General features: G+C 39.7%; 2 protein-coding genes across 2 annotated transcripts; both read left to right on the top strand.

Annotated features, from left to right (window-relative positions):
- The first annotated feature begins 4,102 nt into the window (after nucleotides 1-4,102).
- Nucleotides 4,103-5,618, top strand: LOC143308246 (UPAR/Ly6 domain-containing protein crok). The gene is made up of 3 exons (XM_076693271.1): nucleotides 4,103-4,572; nucleotides 4,881-5,066; nucleotides 5,181-5,618. Exons 1-3 carry the CDS (start codon nucleotides 4,512-4,514, stop codon nucleotides 5,399-5,401), a joined length of 468 nt encoding a protein of 155 aa, XP_076549386.1. The 5' UTR covers nucleotides 4,103-4,511; the 3' UTR covers nucleotides 5,402-5,618.
- Nucleotides 5,619-10,698: 5,080 nt separating this feature from the next.
- Nucleotides 10,699-14,000, top strand: LOC117610788 (no mitochondrial derivative). The gene is made up of 6 exons (XM_034338583.2): nucleotides 10,699-11,154; nucleotides 11,275-11,517; nucleotides 11,594-11,795; nucleotides 11,900-12,096; nucleotides 12,226-12,404; nucleotides 12,482-14,000. Exons 1-6 carry the CDS (start codon nucleotides 10,999-11,001, stop codon nucleotides 12,627-12,629), a joined length of 1,125 nt encoding a protein of 374 aa, XP_034194474.2. The 5' UTR covers nucleotides 10,699-10,998; the 3' UTR covers nucleotides 12,630-14,000.
- Nucleotides 14,001-14,188: the final 188 nt, after the last annotated feature.

Below are 14,188 nucleotides of genomic sequence, written 5' to 3'. Positions count from 1 at the left end.
TTTATTCATTCGATCGTTTACAAAGAGGAGAAAGGTTATCGTTTCATATTTTCAAATCAGATTCTAACATTTTTCAAGGCTGTAACGACAAGACGGTTGACAAATACGTGGCGAAACGAACTCGTTGTTTTCGACGTTCAAATCCATTCGATGAAATAGATAAATAAAGAAAAGTAATGTAATAGCAGGACTAGAAACTAGTGGTAGCGCGTTATCGTTTGGCGAGCTGCCTGACGCTTGGTTCGCAACCTAGCTAAGCTTTAGTAGAAACTCGTTACGCGTGGCAGATTCGAGTATGTCCAGACCGATTTTTCCCTTCTCCGATGTATTATTGTCCGCATCCGTTACTATTTCGGATATAACGCACTCCGAGATTAACGATTCGTCAATTAGCATCACGAATGTTACGAGATTTATAAAATCAATAACGCGATCTAGTCGCGAAATAGCCTTGCTCCTTCGAATATTTCTTCCGCAATGAGATAGTGTACACTATCTTGTATTTTTCCACTGTGAAAGCAGACAACGAATTTCGCCTAGAATAATAATAATTTAATTGGACAATTGATAGAGGGTAAGTGCTCGTAGTTGCGCCTATGAAGCGCCCTATTATCACCAGCCAACTACCGTCTTTGTAATGCAAAATCAATTTCCTCTTCTCCTAGCATCGCATCGTCTCGATCGGCCATTTGCTCCTTGACACCTGATTCAAATTCGATCTCTGCTTCGTCCTCCTTTGAGCCGCGATACCTTCGTTCGCTTCTTCACCTTTAGTAACCACTCTGAAAATCTTCTTTTCTCCAATAACAAACGTTTCAAGAATGTTTCGATCGATTAAATTACAACTAGAAGTGCGCCTTTCATGAAAGAGAGAAAATTTCATCCACGTTTTGCGCAAAGTCGTTTAGCAAAGAAAAGAGTTTCGAGCCGACTCGATAAAAAAATAAACAGCGAAAGAAAGTGTTTGTTTAAAAGTAAGAGAGGAGGATATAAAACGATGGGAACGCGAAGCGCGAGTTTACCATCATTTTCCACTCGATTTAGATGGTTCGTAAATCTTGGAGAACAAGCAAAGATCGCCGAAGGCTCTTTAGAGTATTTGTGGCGTTTCTTTTTCCTGATCGGACGCAATTTATGGTGTTACGGGTCGGTTCCACGGCACATATACCCAAAGGACCAGCCATGACGAACGATTCAGCAACCATGTTTACCGGCCCTAAGCGTTAAATTAACCGAAAACCATGACTGACCAGAGGGAATTTCAACTTTGTAGATTGTAGAGTTATACAGAGATACTAGCTGCTTTCGCTTGGAAACCTTTCACCGAACAACTTTTTCCACATACCTTTCTCGTAAACAAGGAATACCTTGAAAAATATTCATTTCAAACGAAGATCGTTTAATTTCTTATGTTACTAATAAAATATTAACTCGTTGAATGAAACGAGCAGGGTGATGAACGCGTTGAAAAGAAATTTTAATTAATCTCACCGCTGGGGAAGGAGGAACGGTGAAAAAAAAAGTGAGGAAAGAGAAAATGATGGGTCATTGAAAAATGCTTAGACCAAGAGAATCGATAGGAAAGGCCGTGGAAGCGTTCTTGAGATGTCCTGGTGAAGCGTGGCCAAGCGTGGTGATGGTTGTTGAGGAAATAGGGAAGCTAGTGGCCGTCTATTGGAAAATCTAGCCTGGTGTATTTTGGCGATGGAGTCGAGTCGAGTCGAGTCGAGTCTAGTCGGCTGACCCCTCGGAGGCTAAGGCCGTGCTTTATTTTGCCTCTCGGGCAACCCATCCGAGGGAAGACGGTATTTTTATTCAAATTTCATTCGATCCGTCCTCGAACTTTCCTACCACCCATTCCACTTGCAATCGTATTACTCGCGGCTTCTCCTTGTAAAATCGACCCGCTCTCTAATACCGAGACTTTGCAAATTTATTCTATTTGCCGAAAGCTGATCGTCTCCTTTCCTTTCTATAAACCCGAATTTTTCACTTTGACTTTGCTCGAAATTTTTATCTTGCTCGCGATACCAAACGAACGTCAATGCTTACTTACGATCATACACAACATAGGGTTCGTTTATACAAACTTGTTTTTCTCACTCCACGTAAAAGGAAACAAACTGTTTTCGATCAGGAGCAATAATTTCTTATATATGTATATCTCGAAAATACGTGGTGGTTTTTCGATATATCTTCACGAACGTTTGCTCGGTTTAACGAATACTTTAGCGAAAGTTGTATAACGTGTAAAAGTAGGAAGAAAAATCGAGAGGGGTATTTCAGTGTCGGTAGATTGGAAGGACGGGTGCGTTTCTAAAGCCAGGAATCGCATAAAAGAGAAAAGTCTTTGAATGGTAGAAGAGAAGAAGGAGGTAAACGATGATGATTTAGGAAAACAGTTTGTTACGAGTGTTGAATTTCTGCAGGAAGTTGCGCGTCAATAGACGAAGAACACCGCGTTCACCGGTCTACGCTGTGAATAGACAGCACCTGAGGCGGTCGCGTACCCGATAAGAGTTGCAGGTGTCGGTGGCAATGTCAGCGCTGAGTTATCGTCTCGTTGTTTGTCGCGAAGTCGAGCCACGTTTTGCCAAAGGCGTTCACGAAGCAAAAGCGGTAGAAGCGGTAGAAAGGAACGAGAAGGGTGGGTGGAATGGTTAAGACTACAAACAAGAACCGAGCTTTTAAAGAAGACGAGGGGAACGAACGAGGGAGCCAAAGTAATTTCATTGCTAGAAGAAGAGGAACCGATCGTCCCCGCGACAATCGTCATCCTCACCTCCACCATGCTTTGCCGCATTATAAAATCCTCAAATACCTTTTCCCGCTTGTGTTCCACATCTTTTTTTTTATCCACCATAACCACCAGCACAATAAAATGATATGTATCGTGGAAAAATATAAATGGAAAGGAAGATTCGTTGCGGCAGCAGTTACAGTTGCAGTTGCAGTAAGAAAAGAGTTGCTAATGATTCGCTAACGAGATACGTGCTCGGTCTGTTTCATACGGTAACGAAAGAAAAACCGACCGTCTTAGGACCAGAAGAGAAAGAGAGGGAAAACCCTTTCTCTCGTGACTCTTCGCCTCCCTCTTTTTTGCACTACCCCTGATGAACTTTGTCTTTGGCTTTATCTCATTTTCCCTCGCTCTCTTTTATCTCTGTCTCGTTGTCTCATTTTTTCCATCGCTTCCATCTTAAATACATCCTTTCACCTATTCGTCGTAGATTCGTGAGTCAGATTGCGTGGCATAAGGGTCGCGCAACCTTTCAGAGCTACTGGAGTTAGTAGTTCGGTGACTAGGATGACAGAAAAATCTTGTACTACGTCATATCGAAATCCTCTAGATCGTAGAGTCTACGACGAGAAGACATCGCGAAGCAAACGGACGCAAAACGAACGAACAAAACTACCGCCGGTATGCCAACCACTTTTTCTCGATCTAGACTTGTTTTATTTTCCAACCGCTTTACCTTCCAACTTTTATTTACGTGTCGGTCGGAAAAGCGTTCTCGTGTCTCGACATCGACGAAATCCTCGCCTAGCTGACACTGTGCCTACACGGATATTCCGATCCGTCGCCAACTCCCTTGCTCGCCTTTCCATTAAAACCTTGCCAACCAAGCACCTCTGCGATCCTATCGACTCCATCTCTGCCTACGAATATAAATCCAAACGTTGAAAAATGTTGTATCCTAAACATTTCATTTGCGGAATCATTCGAAATATAGAGATCCGTCTTTCCTCGTTAAATTTCAGTCCCTTCGTAAATGACGGACGTCACGATGACCGATCGGCAACCATTAATATTTTCAGCAATGTCCTTTCGCGACCATTCACGCTTCGCATTCGTCATCCGTCGTCATAGCTCACAGTATGCACAGGGTAAAAGTGATTCTCTGTCACCTCTCTATCATATGCCATCCCTTTATTTCAAACCAATCGATCAGTTATCAATTAACAGTGCGAAACCTTTATACGTTTACAGGTTTCTCTGACGGGGAGGGCGACAAAGTCCTCCTCCAGTAAGAATTTGCCGGTCCCGTCAGATTGCAGAAGAACGGGGCCGCCTGGGGTGGCAGGCGTTATTACACGCGACCCCGAGGAGAGGCCGGCAATCTCTTACGGTCTCGGAGCCTCCGTGCAACGTCAGTAAAGGTCACCGTGGTGGTTTTAGTGGATAAAAATCCCACACTACTTGTGCTTTTCACTGATTTCTAAGAAACAAAAAGAACAATAGAATCTAAGGGAGTGAAAATAGGGTCTTTTCTCATGTTAGTCTAGTATGAGGTGAAAGAGGATCTGCTAAAACAGGTTGTGCTCTCTGCACGCAGATCTAATCTCATCTAGGGGTATCTAGAACCCCTATAATCATGACCCCTTGAAAACAGAGGCATGCCCAGTCTTTTGCATCTGTAGTCACTGTACCAACCAACGCCCAATAAATAACATAGACCTCGATACCCGCGATCTATACAGTGTTTGTTCAGTATTAAACATTTATTAAAATGGCGAATAAAAGCTCGATCATCAATGTCGTGTGTTTACTATTATTATCTATAGTGATAGGTAAGGGAAAAATTTATCTAGTAAAAATAATCCGACTAGGTTTTTAAATTTAATCAAGTGAAAGTTGTTTACCAAAACCTATATAAATATACCATTTCAAACACAATATATTCATGCTTAGGTAATTTGAATAAAACGTATACTTTTTCAAAAATCCTCTAACAAACATATCGTAAAATAAGATAATGTTACAATCACAAAAGTAAACGTTAACAGAAATGTAATCAACATTACGGTTGCGCCCTATTCTAGGTTATGAAATGACATTTATTTCGAGCGAAATTTTTACCAATTTAAATAAATTTTAGATACTAACGCGATTCGCTGCTATCAGTGTAGCAGTGATACTGACCCCAAAGGAGAAGATTTGTGCGGGGCCTACAACAAATTTGACAAAGAAAAAAATATTGCCATTGAATGTAACAGCGAGGAATCTCATATGCCTGGAACGTTCTGTGTCAAAGTAACTCATCAAAGTCCTCGTGGTTTCATTTGTAAGTTTTCTTTTCAATAATTTTGTATTTCATGTCTGCTTTGTATCTTCTAATTTGATCATTTAAATTACCGAATTACTTTGGTTATTTTGTTATTTGTGATTGTTTCTAAAGGGGACGGTAGATGGCGACAGGTAATACGTCGATGCGCTTCTGTATCTAGTACCGGCGTCACGGGTGTTTGTAATTGGGGAGTACTTCCAAACGGAGTATATTGGGAAGAATGTTCTTGTGCCGAAGATTCGTGTAATGAAGCATCAACTTTATCGTCCTTCTCGATAATGAGAATTTTACTTTTGCTTGCTATTTCCATATGTATATATTCTTTAACATGAATATAGAGCTCAATGTAAGCAAATTATAAGTAAGGACAATGCATTTGCTACAAATGCATTGTTATCATTACATGAGGTAAATAATTCCGTCCATAACAGTAAAGTTTAACATACTAAATAAGAAGTTATTTGTAAAATTATTTTTTAGAATTATACATAAGCACGTATCTATTTCAGATGAATTTTATACAAATCGATTTTAAAAGCATAATGACAAATAATGCAGTTTTTTGTAAATAAAAGTTTGCACTGTAATATCTTACTTTCCAAATGAATTTTTCACGCAACTAAAGGAGACCCTGTACTTCTTACTTCCAGCTTCGTGAAAGAAGCAACAACATCGAAAGTTAAAAAATGTGCTATTTGATGCAACAATATGCTGCTTGTATGTACATGAGTACACACAAGTAACTTTGTTTTCGAGGGGTCCCGATTTAGGGGGTCCCAGACACCCCCACAAAGTTCGACTATTACGCCATCTATATGGAAGTGGCGGAAACTAGTCAATAAATTACCGACTTATCGACTGAACTTCCGACAGTCGGTAATCGACCCTTCGGCAGTCGATAAGTTAACAAATAGTTTGCGCCGATTTTATATGGATGGCGCAATAACCGATGGCTTGGGGTGTTAGGGACCCCGAAGCACCGGTGACGCTCTGCATACAAACATTATGGCATCCGGGTTGTCAGGGACCCCGAAGCGCTCTTCATGCACTTTGGTAAATAAATCACTTTAGACAAGCAATAAATTAATTAAAGAATCGAAGAGCATTTGTAACTGTTATTATTGTATAACGTTCAATAACAATTTGATAAAAATCAAATTTATATTAAAACACAATAATCACTTCTTAATATTGCATAAAAATTAAATAATTCAAACAAATTTACTGGATATCCGTGTATAAAAATTATAAAAATAATAAATTTCAATGGATATAACAATAATTTAATTAACAAACAATTGTAAAATTATAAATAGTAATTAAATAAATTTCAATAGAATAATCAACCAAAATTTTACAATATACCCACGCGAAGATTAAAGAAATAAACAATTTAAATAGATATAACAATCATTTCATTAATAAACAATTGTAAAATATAAAATAATAATTAAACAAGTAGATTGCGCGCGCCGCGCGCCGGTACGAGAGCGACCTGGAGAAAGGTCAAATCTAGTCAGTCTTATCGCGACTGTCGTAGGATACGGATCGAGCTGTCAAATTTTCTTTGACGAGCCAACAGACGACGAGCTATGGGTCAATCATGGGTCAATCTAAGATGCGTGGCGAGTGCAGTGGTGCAAGTCAACAATCGGTGAGTCGCATGCTTTAAAGTTCCTCCGGTTCCCATCACGTCGTAGGACGAATGGTCCGTAGCGACACGGGAATTGGTTGTAATTATTATTTTTTGAGCAAGCATAGTGACCCACGAATATCACTGTATCATTTTATACAATGATAATCGTGCAAATTGTTTTTTTGTGTATTTTATGCCTTAGCTCAGGATAGCTATCTCCACGTGGTGTGACCTGGTAATTGATATCGTTTTCTAAAGGTAACTTTTAGAAAGCGATATCAAGCTACGAGCTACGATAAAAAGATTTATATATTTTTTAATTGGGAAACAATAGTTTAAATTCAGAAATGTATTTTCGCTACATTGACTAACAAATATTTTTCTTCTAACAATTTTCGAGAGGAATTCATTATTGAATGAAAATAAAAATTTGCATAAATGGAGGGTGGATGGGATGAGATAGGACGGGTCTCCAAACCGCAGCAACCTCCTCGTGGTGAGACCTGGGCAATCGTTATTATTTGATGACTAATTAATAACTGTATCATTATTTCTATGGTACATTTATTAATTATGCAGCAAATAATACGAGCGAATTGGCTGCGAAATTTATAGTACCACAGTATCGATCGAGCATCGATCGTTGAATGATGACCGCTTGATTAGCGCTAGTGTCGGTCGCCGTGGGGTTTTAGTCAATAGGAATCTGACACTCCCCCGCCGCCCTTCCCCAGGGGCCGCTGGGGGGTCTTATGTAAGATTTCCCCACGTTAAAAAAAAAAATCTTTACATCTCTGCTTTCCTTACATTCCTGCATCCCTTACATCACTGCCTTCCTTATATCTCCGTATCTTTTACATCCCTTAATTCTTTACATCCCTCCATCCTTTACACCCCTTATATCCCTGCAACCCTTATAGCACTGCATCCCTCACATCACTGTCTTCCTTATATCTCCGTATCTTTTACATCCCTCTATCCTTTACAACACTGCATCCTTTACATCCCTTATGTCCCTGCAACCCTTATAGCACCGCATCCCTCACATCACTGCCTTACATCTCCGTATCTTTTACATCCCTTAATTCTTTCCATCACTCCATCCTTTACATCCCTTATGTCCCTGCAACCCTTATAGCACCGCATCCCTCACATCACTGCCTTCCTCACATCTCCGTATCTTTTACATCCCTTAATTCTTCACATCCCTCCATCCTTTACATCTCCGCATCCCTTACATCCCTTATGTCCCTGCAACCCTTATAATAAATATATTACAAAAACTGGTTGGAGTAAAGGTAAGTAAAGGTAAGTAATTTTGAATTTTTGAATTTTTGAATTTTCAATTTCTGGCCCTCTAGCGGCAAAAATGTGAACTAAAATCCCGACCTCGAATCAGCGCCATCTGGTTTTAGAAAAAGGAACTAAACCAAGCAGAGATTTTGGCCCTCTAGCGGCAAAAATGTGAACTAAAATCTCGACCTCGAATCAGCGCCATCTGGTTTTAGAAAAAGGAACTAAACCAGGCAGAGATTTTGGCCCTCTAGCGGCAAAAATGTGAACTAAAATCTCGACTTCGAATCAGCGCCATCTGGTTTTAGAAAAAGGAACTAAATTTTGTAAAAATATATTTATTATAAGGGTTGAAAGGATACAAGAGATGCAGAGAGAATTCAGGAGTGTAAGGGATACAGAGATATAAAGGATACGGAGATGTAAGGGATGCAAAAATGTAAGGAATGCCGGCATATACGAGATGCAGGAATATAGGGAATGTAGTGATATAAGGGATACAGGGATGTTAGGGATGTAGACATGTATGAGGTAAAGGGTTGGGACTCGTGAGGCCGTTAAAGACAAACAAATAATAAATAACTGGGAAAGTTGAGCTGAGGCCCATGAAGAGGGATAAAATAATAAATGACTTGGGAGGGTAGTCCACATGAGGCCCGAAAATAGGGGTGAAATAATAAATAAGAGGATCAAATAATAGGCGAGGCACACAGATGTAATAGAATCAACAAGTTCATGTTCCGAATGAGTTTATTCAATAAGCTAAAAAGATGAATACAGCAAATCCTTACTTTTAATAACGCGGAAACATGTCTGTGAGTGACGTTGAGACGTTGTACGCATGCTCGAAAACAAGGCAGAAAAATGTTATATGTGTAATCTTACAATAATAGTACAGTAAAATCTGTTAAAAAGGACATCTGAAAATATTAGGTCGCTGCGCAAAATGAGTCGCCGGGGTCCTTGGCACCCCAAGGAGATAATACGTTGGTGCGCAGAATCAGTCGCCGGGGTCCTTGGCACCCCCAGGAGATAATACGTTGGTGCGCAGAATCAGTCGCCGAGGTCCTTGGCACCCCAAGAAGATAATACGTTGGTGCGTAGAATCAGTCGCCGGGGTCCTTGGCACCCCAAGAAGATAATTCGTTGGTGCGCAGAATCAGTCGCCGGGGTCCTTGGCACCCCAAGAAGATAATACGATGGTGCGCAGAATCAGTCGCCGGGGTCCTTGGCACCCCAAGAAGATAATACGTAGGTGCGCAGAATCAGTCGCCGGGGTCCTTGGCACCCCAAGAAGATAATACGTTGGTGCGTAGAATCAGTCAACGGGGTCCTTGGCACCCCAAGAAGATAATACGTTGGCGCGCAGAATCAGTCGCCGGGGTCCTTGGCACCCCAAGAAGATAATACGTTGGTGCGCAGAATCAGTCGCCGGGGTCCTTAGCACCCCAAGAAGATAATACGATGGTGCGCAGAATCAGTCGCCGGGGTCCTTGGCACCCCAAGAAGATAATACGTAGGTGCGCAGAATCAGTCGCCGGGGTCCTTGGCACCCCAAGAAGATAATACGTTGGTGCGTAGAATCAGTCAACGGGGTCCTTGGCACCCCAAGAAGATAATACGTTGGCGCGCGGAATCAGTCGCCGGGGTCCTTGGAACCCCAAGAAGATAATACGTTGGTGCGTAGAATCAGTCAACGGGGTCCTTGGCACCCCAAGAAGATAATACGTTGGCGCGCGGAATCAGTCGCCGGCGTCCTTGGAACCCCATGATGATATACTGCCGATATGTAGTCACGGCCTTTGGGGTCCTGAATACCCCGAATGGCATAATGTCAATACGCAGATAGAGTCAACGGTTTTCGGGGTCCTGAACACCCCGAATGCCATAATATCGATACACAGAGAGAGTCAACGGCCTTCGGGGTCCTGAACACCCCGAATGCCATAATATCGATACACAGAGAGTCAACGGCTTTCGGGGTCCTGAACACCCCGAATGCCATAATGTCGATACGCAGAGAGAGTCAATGGCCTTCGGGGTCCTGAACACCCCGAATGCCATAATGTAGATACGCAGAGGGAGTAAACGGCCTTCGGGGTCCTGAACACCCCGAATACCATAATGTCGATACGCAGAGAAAATCAACGGCCTTCGGGGTCCTGAATACCCCGAATGCCATAATGTCGATACGCAGAAAGAGTCAACGGCCTTTGGGGTCCTGAACACCCCGATACGATTCAGAGAATGCCACCGATGCAACGGGGTCCTTGACACCCCGAATATCATGATTTCGGTATTGATTGATTGATTGATTGATAAGTTTCCCTCTTTTAAGGGCGGCATTATCGAGGGGCTAACGACCCCTCTCTGCCCAACGAAAGTTAGCGTCTACGCGCGCACTGCGCGCCTTTTTTACTTTTAACCTTTATGTCATTCACATCCTCTTTCCATCTTTGCCATACTTTGTTTTCTTTCCTTTCTTTTTCGCTTGCACCCCCTTTTAGTCGCCTCTTACGACAGGCAGGGGATACCGAGGCTGTATTCTAAGCCCCTCAGCCACAGGGGGAATAATGTCGATATGCAAAGAACGTCTAACCCTAACCCTAACACCCCAAGACGATATGTTCGTATGCAGGTACGACCCTTTGTGAACAAAGGCATGTCCAGTCTTCTACTGTCTGTAGTCACTGGTAATGTGTAGAATGTCGCTTTCATTAATTATCTATGGCTCCATCTATTACGATACAGAAACTATCAATTTTACCATAAACTTCGTGGGGAATTTTCTATTAAAAGTTTTGCACAAATGATTTTCAGGATTTACGCATGCTTTTGCGCGTATCTCTGGAGTTCGTTGTATACAACTATTCTTCCTTTGGGAAACCCTCAAGTTGCAAGTAAGATTTAAAGTGGCACGTGGGATTTAATAAAAAAATTATTGATATCATAAGGATTAAAATAGTATTCTAGTGGAGTTGTAATAAGTTTGAATAAACGATGAATGTTGCTGATGGAGTCGGATATTCACGATCAGAAGTATTCGTGCTCGTGGCCAGAGTATCTTTTATTGCGGCCGTTGGGTTTTTTAGTATGAAATGGATTATGAATCAACTTGATCCTACGAACAATGCGAAGAAGAAAGCTAGGAAAAAGGTGACACATTTTATCTTGAAAAATTGATTTTTACATAATTAGCGATTCACACATTAGGGAAATAACCTTCTTGTACAGTTTTCTTTTTCTTAAAAAGCATGATAATCATTGTAATTGTAGGCACAGGAACAGTTCCGAAAATTGGCCAAAACTGATAACTTATTATGGACAGTAGACATGGACCAACTAACAGATTATGAAATGATGATAGCTAATCATATAGTGGATCCTCAAGATATCAGAGTTTCATGGGAAAATATCGCAGGCCTTGAACATGTTATTCAAGAACTTAAAGAAACTGTTATATTACCTATACAAAGAAAAGAATTATTTGAAGATTCTCAATTAACTCAAGCACCAAAAGTAGACAGTTATACATTACAAATTGATTAGTCCTTTAATTAATAAATTTAGCTTAGAATTTGTATTTCATTTCCAGGGAGTATTGTTACATGGACCACCAGGTTGTGGTAAAACAATGATCGCTAAAGCAACAGCAAAGGAAACCAAAACATGCTTTATCAATTTAGATGTAAGCATCTTAACTGATAAGTGGTATGGTGAAAGTCAAAAATTAACTGCGGCCGTCTTCTCATTGGCTGTGAAACTTCAACCATGTATCATTTTTATAGATGAAATAGGTCTGTAATAGAAAAAAAGAAAAGAAGAGAAAAGTTGCCAACTTGTTGTATAACATGCATAGATTACAGACATTTTAGAATGTTCTATATTGTTTGTTTGACAGATTCATTCTTAAGAGCACGTAATTCACAAGATCATGAAGCAACTGCAATGATGAAAGCACAATTCATGTCTCTTTGGGATGGATTAATCACTGATCCTTCTTGCACAGTAATAATAATGGGTGCTACCAACAGACCTCAAGACTTGGACCGAGCTATCCTTAGGCGCATGCCAGCTACTTTCCATATTGGTTTACCAGTAAATAAAATTTATAAAGCAATATATTCGCCGAGTAACGAGTTTTCTCGAATATGTCGGGTACATTCGTGCGCGAAAGATTCTATCGTCTTTGCGTAATTAATTCGCGATAATTAAATTACATTTCAGAACGAGCAACAACGAATGCAAGTGTTAGGGTTGATATTAGAGCATGAACCAATAGCGGAAAATGTGGATATTGCGAAATTAGCGAAAATGACCGAGGGTTTTTCTGGATCGGATTTGCAAGAACTTTGTAGAAATGCATCTGTTTATCGCGTTCGAGATTACTTACGGACTCATACACAGTTTGTATCCAGTACCAATAATTAATGAATATGAAATCTTTTATCGATTCTATTTGTAATTTATTTTCTTATTACAGAGATGCAAGCGCTGGTACTGACGATGAAGAATACCATGACGCTGTACGACCTATTACAATGGAAGATCTTCTTACCTCGTATAAAAAGATGAAAACTTCTAAAATACATACGGGTACCCTTAGTACAGCCAAATTAGATCTAGATTAAGAAAGGGTATTTATAACATATTACTTAACAGACTTTTTTGGAAAACAATTTTATAATAATGTTATATAATTTTATTTTTTCATGTATTTAAATTCTTTTGTTTAATTGAAAGAAACTTTGTTTTTCTGGCGCTTTACAGGCTGGGTGTAATCATTAGATATACTTATTTTATTTAGGATAATCAGCATCAAATTGCTATTGGTTATTATCAGTGTTCGATAAATTAGATTTATTGGATAAACTGTTAGTTGCTGATGATCCGGTGTATAGCGTACGCTAATAGCATTTGGGGCTAAAGCTTATGAATGGATCTACAACATCACTGTAGAAAGCTACTAGAATTTTTAGTTAGACATCGTTACGTAGAATCATAATTCGATGTATCTCGAACGGCAGAGATATATCTTGTGGGTTCCTTGGATCTCTAGATACTACAATTGAAATACAGATAACACTCTATTGTTCTAATATTAAAGAGGATGTATATACTGTTCAAGTCAGGAGGTTACATGCGTTGAAGTACATACATGGTTACTGTGGCTATCATCCAACTGCTACAAAAATTTAACTCTCTTTGAATTTTATGCTGTCGAGGGTCAATAGGGAAGCTATTCAAACAGGGAAGCTAAGAATATGTTTAGAACAAGTGGATGTGTACTTTGTAGGAATTTGGCAATTCGATCCCGTAGAGTTTCACTCTTTTGTGGCTCTATTCGGAATGTAGTATTTTGATCTCAGACCTTCGTTCGGAACTTCACTTCGAATGGATCCGACTAATCGCCATGATTATCCTTTTTATACCAAAAATCAGACAAGAGAAAGGTAGTAGGGATGAAAGTGAAGCCGTACACCGTGGGAAATACTTCACAGTAAAGATTTTCGCTTAGCGGTTTTATCCTGGTTCCCAGAATGCACTCAAATCTAAAGTGCCTGAACTTTAAATAAGAAAAAGAATTTGGCGAATACAACAATACCAACAGCATACGAAACATTGATACACAGCGACGAACTTGGTGTAAATGGATATAGAAGAATTTTACTTTTTGCGAGGTAAAGGATTTATACATGTATATGAATACGAATGTGTATTTGTGTATAAATATAAAATCGTACCGTGTAGTTACGAACAGAAGAAAATTTTTGTAACAACTGATATTAGTAACTTTTAACATTATTTACAGTATTAATGAAAGCCTACAAAAGCTAATAATGGTTTTTTTTTTCTTTTTCTTAATCTAATTTGATGAGCTTGATTCAAATCAAACAAAATCTTCCAGTATTTATGTTTTGTCGCTATTAACTTATCGCATCGCTGGTTAAATGTTTTACACTGGAAGCTTCGGACCGCTTATATTTTTTTTTTTTCCAAAAGTTACCTCTGTATGAGTGCGTGCGAGTGTATTATGCATTTTAAAAGATCATCTCATAAAAAGCATTCGATATATATCTTACTGTTGTATAAATTTTATCGTGTTATTGTTACATCTGTACGTACAAATTTCTGAATTTTCTGTGTAGATAACAATTCGTAATTATCATTCATAAGTAAAGAAATATAT

Source organism: Osmia lignaria, chromosome 3, assembly GCF_051020975.1.
Source record: "Osmia lignaria lignaria isolate PbOS001 chromosome 3, iyOsmLign1, whole genome shotgun sequence".
Classification (NCBI taxonomy): Eukaryota; Metazoa; Arthropoda; class Insecta; order Hymenoptera; family Megachilidae; genus Osmia; species Osmia lignaria.
Note: the sequence above shows the minus strand (reverse complement) of the source record. Positions and strands in the feature narration are given on the sequence as shown.

Excerpts from the sequence above, each read along its gene's own strand:
- LOC117610788 (XM_034338583.2), top strand. The coding sequence starts at position 10,999 with ATGAATGTTGCTGATGGAGTCGGATATTCACGATCAGAAGTATTCGTG. Across the intron at positions 12,097-12,225 it reads CTTTCCATATTGGTTTACCA|AACGAGCAACAACGAATGCA; the intron begins GTAAATAAAATT and ends ATTACATTTCAG. Across the intron at positions 12,405-12,481 it reads TACTTACGGACTCATACACA|AGATGCAAGCGCTGGTACTG; the intron begins GTTTGTATCCAG and ends TTCTTATTACAG.
- LOC143308246 (XM_076693271.1), top strand. The coding sequence starts at position 4,512 with ATGGCGAATAAAAGCTCGATCATCAATGTCGTGTGTTTACTATTATTA. Across the intron at positions 4,573-4,880 it reads ATTATTATCTATAGTGATAG|ATACTAACGCGATTCGCTGC; the intron begins GTAAGGGAAAAA and ends AATAAATTTTAG. Across the intron at positions 5,067-5,180 it reads AAGTCCTCGTGGTTTCATTT|GGGACGGTAGATGGCGACAG; the intron begins GTAAGTTTTCTT and ends TTGTTTCTAAAG.